Source organism: Gobio gobio, assembly GCF_949357685.1.
Source record: "Gobio gobio genome assembly, chromosome: 12".
Taxonomy (NCBI): domain Eukaryota; kingdom Metazoa; phylum Chordata; class Actinopteri; order Cypriniformes; family Gobionidae; genus Gobio; species Gobio gobio.
In genome coordinates, this window is record NC_137105.1 from 54,157,353 (window position 1) to 54,178,593 (window position 21,241).

Here is a 21,241-nt window from a genome sequence, read left to right on the forward strand (position 1 = left end):
AAACGTCTTTCCGATAATAACTATCTGTTGAATACTCCTGACCGGAGAAAAAAAGTACAAGTTTGTCAACGTAACCTGTTGAAATTGTATATAGCTCCTGTTCGTTCCGTTACTGTTAATGTGGTAAACTCTTGTGACTCTTTTTCAGAATCGTCTCCTCTCTTTCACAGCACGAGTGGGGATTCTTTAGAGAATGCTGATGAGGATGAGAGTTTCCTTTCTCGAGAAAAGGTCGACGGGCGACTTAAAAACTCTGAGATTCTTCTTAACCTGTCCTCTCATCTTTCTTATTTGACTGAGAAAGAGAGAAGTGATGTCACTGAGTTGGTGATGTCATTTCCCTCTCTTTTCCTTGACGTTCCCGGTCGCACTTCTGTCATCGAACATGATATCGACGTAGGAACCTCATGTCCATTTAAACAGAACGCCTATCGAGTCAATCCTTTCAAAAGAGATTTGCTGAAACAAGAGGTGAACTATCTGCTTGCTCATAATCTGGCTGAATCTAGTTTCAGTTCATGGAGTTCCCCTTGTGTTTTAGTAAATAAACCTGATGGCTCATATCGATTCTGCACAGATTATCGAAAACTTAACTCCGTGACAAAGCCGGACTGTTTCCCTTTACCTCGAATTGATGACTGCGTCGATCATGTTGGCTCTGCCCGATACGTCAGCAAATTCGACCTCTTAAAGGGGTATTGGCAGGTGCCTTTGACCAGTCTCAGGAAAAGATAACGTTATCGCTGACACACTTTCTAGAGCGTAACATTTCTGCGTTGCCTGTTCCTTTTTCTTTGCATCTCTAGGGCCCAGAGGTGTTGAAGATTGAAAAGACGACGTTTCTCTGGATCCCCAGAACTTTTCTTTGTATTTGTTCTTGGAAGTGTTTTAACTGTCTTTTCTTTGTTGTTTAGATTCGTGGTCAAATCTTTTTTGAGGAGGGAGGTGTTACGACCCTGCGTTCCACTTGCTCGCCTGCTGAGGGCGCTGTGTTAATGAGAGCGCAAGAGAGTGTACACACCTGTTCCCTATTTTCCACCTAATGAAGGAGAGGATAAAGCCTTGGCCTTCACCATTCTACTTTGCTTCGTCCAGGGGATTGACACCTTCTGGAGAAGTCATTTTGGCACACCTTTATTTGTTTACAACCCATACCCACCTTTTCTCTTCCCCATTTGGATTATGATTTTTCCCTTTGATTTTGAACCCTAGACTTTGTTATATTAATTTATCTGAATATTGAAGAGTAATAAAAACTTGCAAGTCATTCAGTGTACTTGTATCCTTTATGTACGGTCGAAACGAGCTGGCCGTAACAGTTACCACATAACAAACAAAACAATATCTAAGAATAACCATCAATTAATTACGTGTCCGAAAAGGAGCGGGCTGAAGCAAAAGCTTGTTATTTACCCACCCCTTATACAACCATTCAAAATTCCATTATATATTTTTCTATATATACTATATCTTCATAGCACAATAAACAAAAAACAAAAATGTTTTGCTTTTTGCAAAATAAAGAAAACAAACATGATGCGCGATCTGCAGCCTCTCTCTCAAAGACATTTCGAATATTCCGATCTATTATGACCTCTGACCTGTAAAGCTGCCAAAATAATAATAATAATACGCTGTTTGTTAATTGGCCAGAGGAAAACTGCCCTTGGTTTCCTTGCCACTGTTGCCTCTGGCTTGGCTTGGCTTGCTCAGTTGGGGACACTAAACATCGAAATAAATCTAATTAATAAACTAAATTAACCATATAAACTAAATTACTGATCTAATTATTGATCTAAAGCCCCCACTGTCACCGTATGGAAATTTAAATGAACTGATGACATTAAATGGCTATACAGCTTAATAAAATTATGCTGCATTATTTTCCTGTTTAACACTGTAAACCTGCTTTGAAACAATCTACATTGTTAAAAGCGCTATATAAATAAAGTTGACTTGACTTGACTTGACTTATTTACCCACCCCTTATACAACCATTCAAAATTCCATTATATATTTTTCTATATATACTATATCTTCATAGCACAATACAAAATGTTTTGCTTTTTGCAAAATAAAGAAAACAAACATGATGCGTGATCTGCAGCCTCTCTCTCAAAGACATTCATTCAGATAGTCTTCAGAAAAGGACCTCTAGCTTAGTGAATACTTGTCTCGCAAACATGAGACATATGTCTAAAGAAACGCTGAAATGTCAGGTTTTAAACAATGTAAACCAAATTGAAAAGAAATATTCTGTGTTTATGTAATCTGTGTGAAAAGAGATTGATGTCAGTCACCCATGAACCACTTCATTATCTGCTAATGCGACCACGCCCACTAGGGGTGCACCGATCCAACTTTTTCAGTCCCGATACCGATACCGATGCCTGGGCTTTGTGTATCTGTCGATACCCGATACCGATCCGATACTATTGTTGAATTAATAATAAACTGTATATCTTCCACCTTATACCTTCCTTGAAGAGACTAAAGACTTTACTAACTAAACATAACTAAGACAAAATAACAGATGTATGTAAAGTGTTGAATTCTTATTTATTTAAAAAAAACAATTGTGCATTCAAATCTAAAATAGAATGTAATCAAACTTCTTTAAATAAATTAAACATAGCAGTGGAAACAAAAAACAGTCAAACATACAATAGTAATCTGACAGATACCAAACATTTTTTACACTACAGATAATTGTTTTGGTATATAATCATATCAATATTAAAAAGTAGCATTATAAATTAACAAATAGTCTAATTTTCTGCCATATGCAATTTAATAAAAATTATCAGCTAGCTAATAACAACTTTGTTCTGGTTTCACCTCACTCCTGTCTAAATTATTATAGGTTAGTCCTATTTATTTTACTACACATTGCCAACAGAAATAAGCTGAAATACTGTTGATAATTAAAAATAATTCTTACTACCCACTCTTGCTAAATTGGGTAAGCACACTTGTGTTCTCATTTCAGATGCGTTCTGAGTAAATTAATAAACTGATTCTTGAGTTCAGTGTTGGACAGATCAGTTGTTCTAACCAGTCATTAAAATGATTCGGTTCAAAGGAGTCATTAGGTGGCGAATCGGACATTAGCAGATGCGTTGTGTGTGAATCCCGTCTGTTAGAACATTGCGAAAGATGTCAACACACAGAAAACACTTCATAACTGAATATAATTTGTCTCCCGTTTTTTGAAAGTATGCTTAATGTCAGCTGGTCAGAGAAGAGTCAACAATTTTTTGAGCGCAATTCACAACCAGCGATAATTCAAGGAAAAAAAATTGTCCGAATGTGTTAGGTGCAACATGGTTTCGGTCTTCCGACCTTTTGATATGGATTAATATGTGAAATATGAGAGAGCTAACAGCTAAAACGTATTATTTTGAAGACCCAGAGAGTGTGTGTGTGTGTGCGGGGGAGGAGCTCTTCTCTCTGTTACTCAGTCACAAGCGCAGCATCTGTTCTACATCACTCGTAAATCACAATAACTCATCAAATTAGGCTTTGGCGGCCGTCAAAAAATGTTCAATGCAGGAAAAACCCTGACGTTGCAGTAATACCACCTCCCCTCGAAACATTTAAGTTACTTTGCAGACATTGCAAACAGCCGAAGAACTAGTTGGCGTGGCAAGCGTGAAATATCTCCTCCACACTCGCTCCATGTTTCTTCTAGCATGCGACACACGTGAAGCTGACGAATGACGTAGGTTCTGCTGCAACGGAAAAAAACACCTGGATCGGCTTGTGGATCTGTTCATTTTTCCGATCCCCGATCCAGCTATTTTGTCAGTATCACGGCCGATATCCGATCCTAATATCGGATCAGTGCACCCCTAAGCCCACACAGAGTGCGCTCTTTCAGATTCAAAACTGACGATCCCCGCATCAACGCCCATATCAACTCATACAAACACATCTAGTGAAGCGCTGTAACGTTACTTCAGCTACATCGTTTTGAGACGCGTTTGAGCAGCAATCCTGGATTTATTCCAGGATTCCAGAGCAACTGATTGTAAGGCAGGTAAGTTTATTCTGTTACCATCTGTGAATATTAAATGCAAAAAGATCGTTTAAATATGAGTCCTGCGGCAACATTAAATGTCATACACCCAAGACTGTTTTGACAATATTTATTTGGCCTGTTTTGGACAGATTATAATGTGTTTATTGTAAAAGAGATTATAGTGTCACTTCAATAAAGCTTTTATTCACACGTCTGCTCAGATACTATAAATATAGTACCAGTCAAACGTATTTAGCTTCAAATTGATGTTTAAATATTATAGCCTAATGGTATTTTTTTTATTTAATATCAAAGTTTGTCAGAAATGATTTTGGAGTTTTGTTTTGTAGAAAGTGATTTTTTTTTGTAGAAGGTGAATTGCTTTCTTTAAAGTGAATTTCGTTTTGTATAAATTGTATCTTAATTTTAATTATTTATTTATTTATTTTTTGCATTGAGACTACTTTTAAAAACATAAAATTGTATTGTATTGTGTATATATACATAAAAAATTGGAAAAATTATTTTCTTAGTCATTTTTGTCTTGTTTCTAGTCTAAATATTTAAACATTCTTAAATCAAGATGCATTTACTAGATAAGGACAATTTTCAACTAAATAAGAAGAACATTTTTTTAAGTGTAGTCAAATCTTTTGATCATTTAAAATATAATAGGCGTTTGTTGACTACATTCTAAATAAATTATTCTAGAGTTTTGTTTTGTAGAAAGTGAATTGCTTTCTTTAAAGTGAATTTTGTTCATATAAATTGTATCTTAATTTTAATTATTATTTTTTTTTTTAGCATGAGACTACTTTCAAAAACAAAAAATAGTACCATTTTTTTTAAATGCTCTTCTTAGTCATTTTTGTCTTGTTTCTAGTCTAAATATTTAAACATTCTTAAATCAAGATGCATTTACTAGATAAGGACAATTTCAACTAAATAAGAAGAGCATCTTTTTGCTCTCTAAGTCAGAAGCTCATTCATTATGCAGCTCATTGTGTGGGCTATTATGTTCTTTTGTCATCTCAGGTGAGATTCCAGCATTATTCATTAGCTATCATGCCTCCTCGCATACAGGCTTTGTGAAGAAAAACTGTCTTACAAATTGTGAATGAATATATTGTTTTATGTGAATGAGTAGGCTCAATGATTCTCACATCAGTTTGAAGCAAAAACTCAATAACAGCCATTGGCCAAAAGTTTGTGAACACATATCTATTGTGTGTTTTGAGGCCTTAATTTTAAAACATTTATGGGGGATTTTTAAAAAACCTTGCATAAAACTTTTTTCCCTCAAAAAAAAGCGTGTACATACATGTTGCTCACATATTATGGTAGCTCAGTTTGTGCTCAAAACAGTGTAATTACACTTTTGCCATTAATGTTTTTATAAGCAACTGAAAAAAGCACAAATGTAAGAGCATGTCAAAACTTCTAAAGGGCCCCAAAACAGCTCAGACTCCTAGGGATAAAACTAGAGAGACATTTGAGGTTTGTATGAAAGACCTCTGCGCTTTTGTCGAGTTAATTTTTTCATATACGTAATATAAATGGCAATGCTTATTTATCAAATTGTTGTCATTCACGGTTTACTGCTACACCAAAAATCTAGTGCTGTTGCCTTGTGTTGACACAATAGACAAGCTGCAGGCCATTTGAAGTTCATCCCCGGGCCAGACTTTGAACACACTTGTCACACTATAACTCGTAAAACATTCAAATGTCCAGATATACAGTCTTGCTGTTTTTTTTTTGACACATTCATGATCATTACTTTTGCTGGCGTTCTGTGACAAGCTTTATGCATGCACTTGAGTGCTTAATTTATATTTATATTTTAAGGCTCATTATTATGGTTTAGTATTTCTTTATAATCCAGAACAATGACGAAAATAGTGAAAAATAATGATGAACGAACAACAAGGAAGAACAAAAAATGAACATACAGTACACATAGTATATACAAGCAAGACATTGTTGTTAGTCACCAGTTTTACTAGTTACCAATGTTACGACAACACAACATTGGCGTCCATTTTCATTTTCAGGCCTTCCCGTTTGGGTTTCTCCAGTGCTGGAAATATGTGTCATAAAGCTCTTTCCTGATCACAACCCTTCTTTTTCCGGTGATATTCCTCTGACCTTTTATTTTTTGTAATGTCTCTCATCCATCTCTCTTTCTACAGTCTTTCTTTAATTATTCCTCTTGCTCACTCTCTCTCCTCCCCCATCATGAGTGGACATGCCCCCTACTGCTGATTGGCTCACTGTCTCTCCTCCACCATCATGAGTGGACATGCCCCCTGCTGATGATTACATTTACATTTATGCATTTAGCAGACGCTTTTATCCAAAGCGACTTACAACTTGGGGGAACATGAAGTGATAGGTCATGAAGAGTCAAGAAGCGCAATAAGAGCCTGAAATCCTGAGACCTTGTACATTGCTCAGTGTAGCACAGGCTAGAGTGGGGAGGGAAGAAGAAAGAGAAAGAGGAGAGGAAAAGTTTTTTTTTTTTTTTTTTTTTTTTTTACGAGGTTAAGTGCTCACGGAAGAGCTGAGTTTTAAGTTGACTTTTGAATGATGTCAATGATTCTGCGTTTCGGATGGTGTTGGGAAGATCGTTCCACCAGCTGGGAACGTTAAATGAAAATGTTCTGGAAAGGGATTTTTTCCCCCTCTGTGATGGTACCACAAGCCGTCGTTCCTTTGCTGAGCGAAGGCTTCTGGTGGGGGTGTGGATTTGTAGAATGGAGTCAAAGCAGGAGCTGAGCACGTGGTGGCTCTGTATGCAAGCGTCAGCGCCTTAAACTTGATGCGAGCAGCGAGTGGTAGCCAGTGCAGGAGATGAAGAGAGGTGTGAAGTGGGTCCTTTTGGGCTCGTTGAAGACAAGACGTGCTGCTGCATTCTGGATCATTCGAAGTGATTGGATCGCACAAGAGGGGAGTCTAACCAGAAGCGCATTGCAGTAGTCAAGTCTAGAGATAACCAGGGCCTGGACAAGAAGCTGTGTTGCGTTCTCTGTTAGGAACGGCCTAATCTTCCTGATGTTGTGGAGCGGAAACCGGCATGAGCGAGCTGTCTTAGAAATGTGTTCTCTGAAGGACAGCTGGTCATCAAATGTTACTCCAAGATTTCTGACTGACTTTGATGGGGAAATCAAGGATGTACCTAACTGGATGGTGAAGTCATGTTGTATGGTGGGACTGGCGGGGAAGATGAGAAACTCAGTCTTTGCCAGGTTAAGCTGCAGGTGATGTTTTCTCATCCATGCAGAGATGTCAGCCAGACAGCTGGAGATTCGTGCAGCTACTGTGGGGTCGTCTGGGTGAAATGAAAGGTAGAGCTGAGTGTCATCAGCATAGCAGTGGTATGAGAAGCCATGTGCCTGAATGATGGGTCCCAATGAAGTAGTGTAGATGGAGAAGATGTGTGAGTTGAGTATTTCCAGTTGTTATGAATGAGAAGACCAGTGCGACCACCCCTCCCAGTCTGGCGTGGGGTGTGGGAGAAAGAGAAGTTATTAGAAAGAGCAGCGGGTGTTGCTGAGTCTTCTGGGCGTACCCAGGTCTTGATTGGTCTTGATTGGCTACAAGTGTGTTATGGTGCTTGGTCCGATCCACTTTCAACAGTGTTTCTCAAAAATCACTTACTGCAACTTTAATGAACATGAATGATAAAATGATTGAATTTCCATGCTCAGTAGTTCATCATTCATCTTTTATCCAGGCTAGAATGTTAAAATATTTTGTTCCAGGTTCCTGAGTTCAGACAAGTGGCAACTTCCTTTCCATTCCTTTATTGTTATTTCATTATTGTTTTAATGTTATATTATTTCATCTTTTCTAGTCTTGCTGGCTGTAATCTCACTGATCAGAGTTGTGAGAGTTTGTCATCAGCTCTTCAATCCTCAAACTGTGTCCTGAGAGAGCTGGACCTGACTAACAATGACCTGCAGGTTTCAGGTGTGAAGCTGCTCTCTGATGGGCTGAAGAGTCCAAACTGTCATCTGCAGATACTGAGGTATTTAAGAACATATAAAATATAATTTACAGTCAGCCGGTCATAATGTTGGTGTGTGTTTGTAGATGATCTGACTGTTGATGTGTGTGTTCTTCTCTCTTTCAGTCTTGCTGGCTGTAATCTCACTGATCAGTGTTGTGAGAGTTTGTCATCAGCTCTTCAATCCTCAAACTGTGCCCTGAGAGAGCTGGACCTGAGTAACAATGACCTGCAGGATTCAGGAGCGAAGCTGCTCACTGATGGGCTGAAGAGTCCAAACTGTCATCTGCAGACACTGAGGTATTTAACAACATATAAAATATAATTTACAGTCAGCCGGTCATAATGTTGGTGTGTGTTTGTAGATGATCTGACTGTTGATGTGTATGTTCTGCTCTCTTTCAGTCTTGCTGGCTGTAATCTCACTGATCAGTGTTGTGAGAGCTTGTCATCAGCTCTTCAATCCTCAAACTGTGTCCTGAGAGAGCTGGACCTGAGTAACAATGACCTGCAGGATTCAGGAGCGAAGCTGCTCTCTGATGGGCTGAAGAGTCCAAACTGTCAGCTGCAGATACTGAGGTATTTAAGAACATATAAAATATAATTTACAGTCAGCCGGTCATAATGTTGGTGTGTGTTTGTAGATGATCTGACTGTTGATGTGTATGTTCTGCTCTCTTTCAGTCTTGCTGGCTGTAATCTCACTGATCAGTGTTGTGAGAGTTTGTCATCAGCTCTTCAATCCTCAAACTGTGTCCTGAGAGAGCTGGACCTGAGTAACAATGACCTGCAGGATTCAGGTGTGAAGCTGCTCACTGATGGGCTGAAGAGTCCAAACTGTCATCTGCAGATACTGAGGTATTTAAGAACATATAAAATATAATTTACAGTCTGCCGGTCATAATGTTGGTGTCTGTTTGTAGATGATCTGACTGTTGATGTGTGTTTTCTGCTCTCTTTCAGTCATTCTTTTTGACATGATAATCATAATTGAATTGAGCCATGAGACCAGTGCAGATTCACACACCTATTAAGCACACATACACTGGGGGTGTGCAATATTGAAAAAAATAATACCTCAATACCTTTCTGGGATTTTGTTGATGAACTATAATTGTATGATATTTTACTGAGTGTGTGTTTTTTGGTCTGGTATCTTGTCTGGTTTAGAACTGTCATGGAGAGCTGACTCTCAAAGATTTTCATGTTCTTCGTATTCTGTGCATTGGTCTATAGCAGCAGTGACAGAAATAATCGTTTCAATTAAGTGACAATATTTGACCCCTTAAATAGATTTCCAGAGGCATTTATACCTTTACAGCGTTTCTAACCTTATTAGAAGTGTGCATCTTGTATGAATTTTTTTTAAAAATATAATCAATAAATTCAAGTAGAATAAGAAGATGGGGCATATCATGTATAGATCATTTCATAAAATGATTTATATAAATAATAATAAATCGAAACACTGTGTTAAAGGTTGTGTTATTTGTTGCAAAACTCCATATTCCACTCAGTTATAAACTTTAAATATATAAATTAATGCTGGCAATCAATAAAAAAAACTGGTTAATAAATCACACATCTTTCAGTGGTTAATCAAAATTAAAAACATTAAGGCCTGGTTTCACAGACAGGGTTTAGATTAAGTCAGAATTAGGCATTAGTTCAATTAGGCTTCAAAAATGTAGCAATTTTTTATTTAAAGGGTTAGTTCACCCAAAAATGAAAATTATGTCATTAATTACTCACCCTCATGTCGTTCGACACCCGTAAGACATTTGTTCATCTTCGGAACACAAATGAAGATATTTTTGTTGAAAGCTGATGCTGAGAAAGGCCTCCATTGACACTTGTACATTTGCACTCACAAGACCCATAAAAGGCACTAAAAACGTCGTTACAAAGTCCATCTCACTACAGTGGCTCTACAATCATTTTATGAAGTGATGACAATAGTTTTTGTGCGGGAAAAAAAAATCAAAATAACGACTTTATTCCACAAGTTCTTTTCTTCTGTGTAGGCCTCGGCCGTGAACTCACGAAGCACCACAACACATGCGCGAGAATATGACGCAGAACCGGCGTTCAGACACGTGACCCAGAAGCGAGGAGGAGATTTGTTTACAACGAGCAGAGGAAGACGCGCCGTATCTAAGCTGTTGAATTCTACATTGATCGTGCTTTAGGTCTCGGTGCAGGGCTCAAAATGGGACTAAAGTGTGGATATCATGGATTCCCGAACGCCGGCGCTACGTCATATTCTCACGCATGCGTCGTGGTGCTTCGTGAGTTCACAGCCGAGGCAGACAAGGAAGTTGTCTAAGACACTCCACTCCACATCCGTAACCGAGACGCTCCCTTTTGTTCAGTCATTATGACGTACATTAGTGACTAACGAATGGGGGTTCCAATATAATCCCGCCACTCAGCTGTCTTCCAGTACCCTGCGTAAGTGTGAGTTCCCTGTCGTAAGACTCATGCTTAACACAGGAATACCAAGGTACACTGGGAAGCATATTCCAGTGAAGGTATGCAAAGATGCCTGTCCGTAGGGAGGACTTAAGAGTACACATATGACCCGCTAAGGGCTGCATATGGGAAAACTCTAGGATACCAACCGCAGGTGGATTTTTAACCCTAGTGGTGGCAGGGACTTGCCAAGGGAAAGACACCTGCTCGCTAAGGAGGCTTACGGTGGAAATACACGTGTGAGGGTCGCCGAAGGGGAAGCATGCATACGGGGCACCTGGCCAGACACGAGGGTCTGGGCTCGTTAGAGGGCAGACACACAGGTTTCGGCGTAAGCAGTGCTGGAGGGACTCAGGGTTCTCGGGGAGCTCACCTGAGGAAAAATATTGCACGTATCCAGTCCGTGGAGTGGAATAGCGAGCAAGCGAAGTATGTTCGGTGTCGCCCAGCCTGCAGCTCTGCAGATGTCTGTTTGTGAGGCGCCATGCGCTAAGGCCCAAGAGGAGGCCACACTCCGAGTGGAATGTGCCCTGACCCCAAGGAGACATGGTCGACCTTGCTGCTGGTAAGCCAAAACAATTGTGTCCACTATCCAGTGAGACAGCCTTTGCTTTGAGAGAGCTCTTCCCTTCCGCTCTCCACCATAACAGACAAAGAGCTGGTCTGAGGTCCTGAAACATTGCGTGCTGTCTACGTAAGTGCGGAGGGTGCGTACTGGACAGAGCAGTGCCAAGGCTGGGTCTGCCTCCTCCAAAGGCAGCGCTTGCAGGTTCACCACCTGGTCTTTGAACGGAGTGGTGGGAACCTTGGGCACATATCCAGGCCGGGGTCTCAGAATCACGTGAGAGTTAGCCGGCCCGAATTCCAGGCACGCTTCGTCAACCGAAAATGCCTGCAGGTCCCCGACCCTCTTAACAGAGGCTAATGCGGTCAGCAGAGCCGTATTCATCGACAGGAACTTAATATCAACCGACTGCAAAGGCTCAAAGGGAGTTCTCTTCAGAGCATTTAGAACTACTGCGAGGTCCCAAGAGGGTACGAGAGGAGAGCGAGGAGGATTCAGTCTCCTCGCCCCACTCAGTCTTTTTGGTCTTCTTGGCGAGAAGAGCACCAGATGATGAAGAGGTTCCACTTCAACGCATAGGCATGCCGAGTGGACTCTGCCCTAGTTGAAGTGATGGTGGCGACCACCGGAGGTGGTAGGCCACTCAAACCTGCCGCGTCCCATCCAGGAGCCACACGTGGAGGTTCCAAAGATCGGGACGCGGGTGCCATAGGGTGCCCCGTCTCTGAGTAAGGAGGTCCGGTCTCAGAGGAATAGGCCAGGGAGGGGCTGTCGCAAGGAGTATGAGTTCGGGGAACCAGGTCTGGCCGTGCCAGTACGGGGCGAACAGAAAGACCTGCTCCTTGTCCTCCCTGATCTTGCACAGGAGCTGTGCGAGTAGGCTCACTGGGGGGAACGCATATTTGTGTAGGCCCCGCGGCCAGCTGTGCGCCAGTTTTAATTTGCATCCGTGCCGAGCGTGCCCTCGGTCAGGGAATAGAACAGGCTGCAGTGGGAAGAGTCGTGGGAGGCAAACAGATCTATCTGCACGTCCCCGAACTGTTCCCAAATCCGCTGGACCGTCTGGGGATGGAGTCTCCATTCTCCCGGGAGTGGCTGAAACCGTGAGCTCGTCGGCTGCACGGTTCAGGGCTCCTGGAATATGGACAGCACGAAGGGACCTCAGGCGCTTCTGACTCCATAGAACGAGATAGCAGGCGAGTTGAGACATATGGCGGAGCGTAGACCGTAGGTGCGGAGCGTGAGTGGTTGTTGTTTTCTACAACGGCCATCTTGTCTGTCCTGACTAGTACATGTTGACCCTTAAGCAACGCCCGGAAGCGGTGCAGGGTGAACCGTACTGCCAGCAACTCGAGGCAATTGACATGCAGGAGACGCTGGGGTCCTGTTCAGGAGCCCGCGGCTGCTTGTCCATTGCACATGCCCGTAGCCCGTAGCAGAGGCATCCGTCGACATGACAACATGCCTGGAAACTCGTTCTAAGGGCATACCTGCCCGTAGAAAACTGAGTTTCGACCACAGGGTGAGAGTCTGTGGGCAGGCCCGAGTCACTTGTACCCGGAGCGTGCCAGACCGCCATGCCCATCTCGGGACTCGATCGCGAAGCCAAAGCTGAAGTGGTCTCATATGAAGCAATCAGAGCGGCGCTTATGTGGCTGCAGATGCCATATGCCCCAGGAGCCTCTGAAAAAACTTCAGTGGGACCGCACTCTTGCTCTCTAATTAACAAAGGCAAGTCAGCCGTGACTGCGTGCACGCTCGCTGGTAAGCAGCACACACCTGGCGACCGAGTCGGAAACCACACTGAGAAAAGAGATCCTCTGCACGAGTCGCTCTTCTCCCAGTCGACCCGAAGGCCCAGACGGGCCAAGTGCCAGAGCACTTGGACTCTGTGTCCGCAGACCTGCTTACGAGAGTGACCCAGTATGAGCCAGTCATCGAAGTAGTTCAGGATGCGAACAACGTGCTGCCTTAGTGGCACAAGGGCTGCCTCGATAGACTACGTAGAGTCACGAGGGGACAGAGCTGCCCGAATGGGAGGACTGCGTACTGAATGTCCACCCCTCGAAGCAAACCGTAGGAACGGTCCGCGTCGAGGAAGGAGACATGAAAATAAGTGTCCTTCAGGCCGATCGCTGCAACCAATCTACCCGACGAACGCATCCAAGGAGGCGTTCGCTACCGACATCCCGAACGGAAGCCTGTGAAGGGATCGGTTCAGGACGGGCAGGTCCAGGATTGGCCGTAACCCACCGGTTTCCTAGGGTACAATGAAGTAAGGGCTGAGGAAGCTGGACTTCATTTCGGCTGGAGGGACAGGCTCGATCGCACCCTTCGCCAGTAGGGTGGCAACCTCCGCACGCATGACTGGGCCTTCTAATGGGCCCCCGCATGGAGCATGGACTCCCCGGAAGAGGGGAGGAGCCTGCGCAAACTGAATCGCGTAGCCGAGCCTGATGGCCTTCGCGACCCAGCGGACAGCCCCTGAAGCTGTAGCCAGGCTCCAGGAACTGACCAACGGGGTCGCTCGAACCACAGACGTACCCAGGGTGGGGCAGCGAGGCAGCGTTACTGTCCCGGACATGGGAGGCGTAGCGTCCTGGTGTGGGGGCACGGTTAACGGCTATGTCCTGACAGAGGACACCAGGGAAGGACGCACGTTCCACTGGGGTCTGCTCTGAGAGGAGGCTGGCGACAGAGAGGGATGAGAGCGGCGCGGCCCGGGGGGGCGGCACACACTGCCATCACCGGTCTCTGGGACCTCAGAGATGGGGACACCAGTTCTTTCCAAGTGCCGCCAGCCCGGGGGCCAGCAGCAGAAGGATTTTCCCCCGGCCCTCCACCGGAGGAAGGACAGGCCCTGCTACCATCCCCTGGAAAGAACTGGGACCCATCTCTGGGTTGTCTGCCTCCAGCCTGGTGTTTAACCAGGCTGGGGAGCGGACTGGGCGACATACGCTCACACACAAATTCACGTACACATTCAATTCAATTCAATTCAAATTTATTTGTATAGCGCTTTTCACAATACACATTGTTTCAAAGCAGCTTCACAGAAAGTGCATTTCATAAATGTACATTGAAAAATGTTAGAAAGAGAATGTTAAAGAAAAATGTTAGGATAAGTTAATCAATCATGTATTATTTTAGGCCATAACAACGCTGGCGTTGAGTCGTCTCTTCACAGGCGTCGAGTCGTCTCATCACAGGGGCATCTGAAGTCTCCATGAGAGGCTGGATACAAACTGGAGCTGATGAACTAGTTACCTCGGGACTAGTGTCCCGAGATAACAACAGAAAAGCAGATGGGAAATAATTAGCATAGCTGCTGTTCAGAATATTAATGCTGTTGGTGCGATTTAACTGTAGTATAAAACTTATTTATAATGTGAATGCTTGGCTAAAGAGATGCGTCTTTAATCTAGTTTTAAACTGGGACAGCGAGTCTGAACCTCGAACAATATCCGGAAGACTATTCCAGAGTTTAGGAGCTAAATGTGAAAATGCCCTCCCTCCTTTAGTGGACTTAGATATCCTAGGAATGACCAGAAGCCTCGAGTTTAGTGATCTTAAAGAGCGCGATGGATTGTAGGGCGATAAAAGATCAGTTAAATACACTGGAGCTAAACCATTTAGGGCTTTATAGGTCAGTAGCAATACTTTGTAATTGATACGGAACTTAATAGGTAACCAGTGTAGAGATGATAAAATTGGTGTTATATGATCATATTTTCTTGACCTAGTAAGAACTCTAGCAGCTGCGTTTTGGACTAACTGTAGCTTGTTTATCGATGATGCAGGACAACCAGCTAATAAAGCATTACAGTAATCTAGTCTCGAGGTCATGAATGCATGAACTAACTTTTCTGCATCAGAAATAGATAGCATGTTACGTAGCTTGGCAATGTTTCTAAGGTGGAAAAATGCCGTTCTTGTAACATATGAAATATGACTTTCGAAAGACAAGTTGCGGTCTAATATAACACCCAGGTCTCTTACTGTAGTGGATAAAGCGACAGGACATCCTTCCAAGTTAAAGTTGTATTGTGAGAGGTTTTGTGGGCAGTTTTTTGGACCAATAAGTAATACCTCCGTTTTATCTGAATTTAATAGCAGAAAATTACATGTCATCCAGTGTTTAATATCATCAACACACGCTGTCAGTTTAGATAATTTAGCGTTTTCATCTGGTCGTGATGAAATATATAATTGAGTGTCATCAGCATAACAGTGGAAATTAATTCCATGTTTTCTTATAATATTACCAAGTGGCAGCATATATATTGAGAATAGCAGAGGGCCTAGCACGGATCCTTGCGGCACCCCATAGTCTACTGATGTTATCTTTGATTTTTCCCCATTTAGACAGACAAAATGGTAGCGGTCTGATAAATACGATCTAAACCAGTTTAATGCCTGTCCCTGAACACCAGTGTAATTTTGAAGTCGATCTAATAGTATTTTATGATCTATAGTATCGAACGCAGCACTAAGATCGAGTAGAACTAGTATTGAGATACAGCCTTGATCAGAAGCTAGAAGTAAATCATTTGTGATTTTAACGAGTGCGGTTTCTGTGCTGTGATGCTGCCTGAATCCTGATTGAAATTTTTCATAGATATCATTTTCTTGCAAGAAAGAGCACAATTGAGCGGACACAACTTTTTCTAGTATTTTAGACATAAATGGAAGATTTGAGATTGGTCTGTAATTTGCTAGGTTATTATGATCTAATTGTGGCTTCTTAATGAGAGGTTTTATGACTGCCAACTTGAATATTCTTGGAACATGACCTAAAGATAAAGACGAGTTAATAATATTGAGAAGAGGCTCTTCCACTACAGGTAACAACTCTTTCAGTAGTTTAGTGGGTATTGGATCTAATAAACATGTTGTTGGTTTAGATGCAATGATAAGTTTATTTAGCTCTTCCTGTCCTATAGTTGTAAAGCGGTATAGTAATTCTTGAGGGGCGATAATTGCGGTTGAATCATAAGACATCATTAAAGATTGTACATTTACAATTTTGTTTCTGATGCTTTCTATTTTGTCAGCGAAGAAGTTCATAAAATCATTACTACTAAACTGTGACGGAATATTTTGCTCAGGCGATGCTTGCTTATTTGTTAGTCTAGCCACAGTGTTAAATAAAAACCTTGGATTATTTTGGTTATTTTCTATTAGTTTGCGGAGATGCTCAGCTCTGGCTGCTTTTAGGGCCTTTTTATAACGTGACATACTTTCTTTCCATGCGATTCTAAAGACCTCTAAATTAGTTTGTTTCCATTTACGCTCTAAGTTACGAGTTTCTCTCTTGATAACATGTGTAGCACTGTTGTACCATGGTGCTTTATTTTTCTCTCTAACCTTTTTCAATCTAATTGGTGCTACAATTTCTAATGTACTAGAGAAAATGGTGCTCATACTGCTAGTCATTTCCTCTAGTTCATCTGTTTGTTTGGGTTCACTTAGCAGCTGAGACAGATCCGGTAAGCTATTTGAGAATCTATCTATAGTGGTTGGAAGGATTGTTCTGCCTGGCCGATAACGTGGCGCAACATGACAGATTTCAGCAGTACGCAGTATGCAAGTTACCATGTAATGGTCAGTGACATCATCACTTTGTGGTATAATATCTATATCGGTTGGGTTGGTTCCATGTGATATAATTAAATCTAGTGTGTGATTAAGACGATGAGTGGGACCAGTGACGTTTTGCTTAACCCCAAAGGAGTTTAATAGATCTGTAAACGCAGCCCCTTACGCGTCATTTGTGTTATCTACGTGTATGTTAAAATCTCCAACAATTAATGCTTTATCGACGTTGACCAATAGATCTGAGAGAAATTCTGCAAACTCTTTTAGGAAATCAGCATAGGGCCCTGGAGGTCTATATACAGTAGCTAAGGCTAGAGATAATACAGATTTCTTTCTTACATCTAATAGCGTAACATTTAGCACTAGTACTTCAAATGAATTAAACCTGTGACCTGTTTTCTGGGTAACATTTAGAATATCTCTATAGATTGTTGCAACACCGCCGCCACGACCAATCAGACGGGGCTCATGCTTATAACCGTATCCTGGCGGAGTAGACTCATTAAGACCGAAATAATCATTTGGCTTAAGCCAGGTTTCAGTAAGGCAAAGTACATCGAAACTATTATCTGTGACCATTTCATTTACAATAACCGCCTTAGGTGTGAGCGATCTAATGTTTAGAAGACCTAGTTTTAGAAATTGTTTTTGTTCACTAATATTGCGATTTTCTGGTTTAATCACAATTAGATTTTGCCTAGATCCTACAGTAGATTTAATGTTTGACCTCACTAAACGAGGAATAGACACAGTTTCTATATAATGTTCTACATTGGTACTTATGTCAATTAAGTTAGTACAAAATTGGTTTTGTTCACTAATATTGAGATTTTCTGGTTTAATCACAATTAGATTTTTCCTAGATCCTACAGTAGATTTAATGTTTGACCTCACTAAACGAGGAATAGACACAGTTTCTATATAATGTTCTACATTGGTACTTATGTCAATTAAGTTAGGACAGCAAATACTGTTATTTGGACTTTGACTTACTAGTCATATGATGGCGGTGTGCAGCGCTCTGGAGATGTTGTCCGACAGAAGAGCCGCTCCGATTCTGCTGGGGTGAAGGCCATCAGGACGGAAGAGCCTAGGTCGCTCCCAAAACAGATTCCAATTATTTACAAAGAGCAGCTTCTGTTAATTACACCATGACATTAACCATTCATTTAGAGCAAATAATCTACTGAACTTTTCATGTCCTAGTCGGTACGTGGGAAGCGGTCCAGACACGATGATCGTTGCTTCAGGCGATGTTCTGCGCACCGTCTCGATCAGGCTCCTGTAGTCCTTCTTCAGAACCTCCGTCTGCTGCAGCCTGGTGTCGTTCGTTCCCGCGTGCAGCACGACAGCTCCGATACGCTCGTCACCGTTCAGGATCTCGGGAACCTGCGCAGCGACATCGAGAACTCGAGCACCAGGAAAGCAGTGAGTGATAACCTTGCCTTTACCTGAGGTAGCGTGGACATGCCGGACGATGGAAGTACCGATGACCACAGCGTCGCGTTCCGTCTCGCGAAGAGGGGAGAAGCGGTTCCGGGTGGAGATCTCGAAGACCGGGAGGGGCGGAGAGGTCCTCGCTCTGGTCCTGGCTCGCGTCTTCCGCTGTGGAAACACCCAGGGTCCATGGCGCTGTGTCGGTGCCGGAGTGAACGAAGCCAGGGATGATGATCGCGTCCTGGGTGCTTGGGTCCTGTGCAGAGAAACACGCGGAGTAGATGAGGTCGGAGTCAAAATGTTAGTATCCACTGACTTGTGCGCATCGGCGCGTGATGTTTCAAGCGCCGTTCGCCGCTCTCTCAGCACAGCTTGTCTGTCTAGAAGGCCGCGAATCTGCCTCTCCAACGACTGCAACTCCAACTGCACCGAATGCAGCTCGAACGTGTCCTCGCATGCACTCAAAGGTAACATTAGACACATATCCGAGTTATTCGCCATTGTAGCAGAAGTGCTACGATGGCGAATTGTAGCTATCAGTGTTTACCGGGTGTAACGTTAAACAAGTTACCACGCGTGCAAGGCTAGCGAGCTACGGCTAGTAGCGGCAGTTCGGATATAAGTAGCGATATCAAAGCAATCCGATTGTTTTTTATAGAGAATCGTATCGGAGATATGTTCACACGCTGTAAATAATAGAAAGTATTCTTTTGTAAGCGAGTATTAAGGAGAAAATCAAGGATTATGAATCAATTTGACGGAGCTCAAACACAAACAACGCGCTCACAACCCGCGCATGCGCACGAGAAACATGCACTCACAAACACACACTCACACATTAGCACACACAGTAAATTAATTAAAGCATGTTTAAAACTTCAGCCAATGAAATATCACAGTTAAACAGAGAAATTTCATCATGCACAGAAATGTAAATGTGAATTTCTGGAGGACTGCATGAATTATTACATTTTTTTAAGTGTGTTTATTGAATTACTACTGATATATTTAATTGAGTAGCATTATTGCTGATGTTTGAAAATCCAGTGTGTTTTAATGTGTTAATAAGTAAAATATGAAAATGTTTTTGGTGAGACATATAAAGAGAACTAGATAGATGACGAGGCTGTTTTGATCCATCTGTAGGTTGTCTGGCTGTATGGTGACAGAGGACGGCTGTGGTTTTGTGTCTTCAGCTCTGAGTTCAAACCCCTCGCACCTGAGAGAGCTGGATCTGAGCTACAATCACCCAGGAGATTCAGGAGTCAAGCTGCTCTCTGACAAACTGGAGGATCCGAAATGCTCACTACAGATACTCAAGTGTGTCAAACACTGATACTGACATATAGAACGCATGTGTGCATGATGTATATTTACATTAATGTGTGTTTGTGTGTTTATAGTGTTGATCATGGAGGGGAGATAAGGATCACAGCAGGACCACGAAAGTGTATGTCTACAAACAAACAAACAAACAAACACACACACACACATGTTGGATTTTTGTATGTTCGTGGGGACTTGCCATATACTTCTATTGTTTTTATACTGATGTAACATATTTTCTGTCCCCTAAGCCCATAGCCCTAAACCTACCCTTCACAGAAAATTTTCTCCATTTTTACAATTTTAAATAAACATAATTTATACATTTTTCTCATTTGAACCACTGGCTGGTCCCCACAATGATCTCTGGTTTTACTACCAAATGTCCTCACAATGGAGCCCAGCTAACAAAATGAGCCCATTTTCAAAACGTTGTGGGAACTTTGATTTGAAATGTTTATATAATGTTGAAATGTCTGGTTTTCTTGTTATTAATTGAATGTTGTTTAAATGTTACAGTAACATCAGTACAACATGCAAGAATGAGAATACTTTTACAAGAAAGTTAAGGTTATACTTCCACACAATTAAGAATCATGTAATTGCAAATTTTTTTAATAGTTTTCTATTGGCTGTGAGCATTTTGTGCTCTTTATGCTCCCTGGGCACCTTGCGTTTTAAAGGGGTGATGAATTGAGAAATCAACTTCAAACCTCAACTTGTGATTCGACTCGTCAAGTCAAGTCAACTTTATTTATATAGCGCTTTTAACAATGTAGATTGTTTCAGAGCAGCTTTACAGTGTTAAACAGGAAAATAATGCAGCATAATTTTATTCAGCTGTATAGCCATTCTGGAAAAATTTCAAGTATCATACAGTGACAGTGTGGGCTTTAGATCAATAATTTGATCAGTAATTTAGTTTAAATGGTTAATTTAGTTTATTATTTAGATGTATTTCGATGAAAAATTTAGACTCGTGGAACTAAACGGATCGCGCTACAGAGCAATAAACATGCCGGTTCTAGCTCACATGCGTAAGACATTGCACTAGGGATGGGCGATATGGCCTAAAGTCCATTTTGCGATATACATTGCAGCCTCTTGCGATAATAATATATATATCACAATATATAAATTATAATAGACCCATTTCAGAACAGGTTACATAGACCCTAAGGAAAGCCAAACCATAAGGAAACATATTTCAAACAAAGTTTCTTACCTGCAGCCTAATGTAACGTATTTGGTTTTAAACATTTTGTTCTCTTAATGAAATGAAAACTGGTGTCTTGTTAAAGGTCCCGTTCTTCGTGATCCCATTGTTCAAACTTTAGTTAGTGTGTAATGTTGCTGTTAGAGCATAAATAATACCTGTAAAATTATAAAGCTCAAAGTTCAATGCCAAGCGAGATATTTTATTTAACAGAAGTTCCCTTTCAAAGCCTACAGCGAACGGCGGGCTTGGACTAAATCCTGGTACTTCCGTCTTTAATTACGTCAGTACAACCGTAGAACAGACTAACCTCCGCCCACAAGAATACGCGAAAAAAGGGGCGTGGTCTTGTTGCTGTCCCACGTGGAGAAGAGGACGGTCGCGTGGAGAAAAGGAAGTGTTGCGTTTGACTGTGTTTGTCGCCATGTCGTCGAGACGCTGTTATTTTCATCCAGGAGTCAAATCACCTTTGTTTGGCTTTCCCAGGGACGCTGTAGAGATTATTGAACGCATACATCTCTCCGTTAAGAGGCGTCACCTTTCCAACGTGCGCTAAGCTGCTGTCGAATCACAACACAGGAACCGCTGGCACGTGCG

The 21,241-nt window shown here is 42.0% G+C and overlaps 1 protein-coding gene across 1 annotated transcript in view; it reads left to right on the forward strand.

The window, feature by feature from the left end:
• Positions 1-21,241, forward strand: part of LOC307135121 (NLR family CARD domain-containing protein 3-like) — a gene marked incomplete at its 3' end in the record, with an annotated part of 233,210 nt that overhangs the window by 27,940 nt on the left and 184,029 nt on the right. Inside the window, exons 3-7 of the mRNA XM_079831315.1 lie at positions 8,157-8,330; positions 8,436-8,609; positions 8,715-8,888; positions 19,249-19,422; positions 19,506-19,552. Of these exons, the coding sequence (XP_079687441.1) occupies positions 8,157-8,330; positions 8,436-8,609; positions 8,715-8,888; positions 19,249-19,422; positions 19,506-19,552 (743 nt within the window). The remainder of the gene's footprint in view (positions 1-8,156; positions 8,331-8,435; positions 8,610-8,714; positions 8,889-19,248; positions 19,423-19,505; positions 19,553-21,241) is intronic.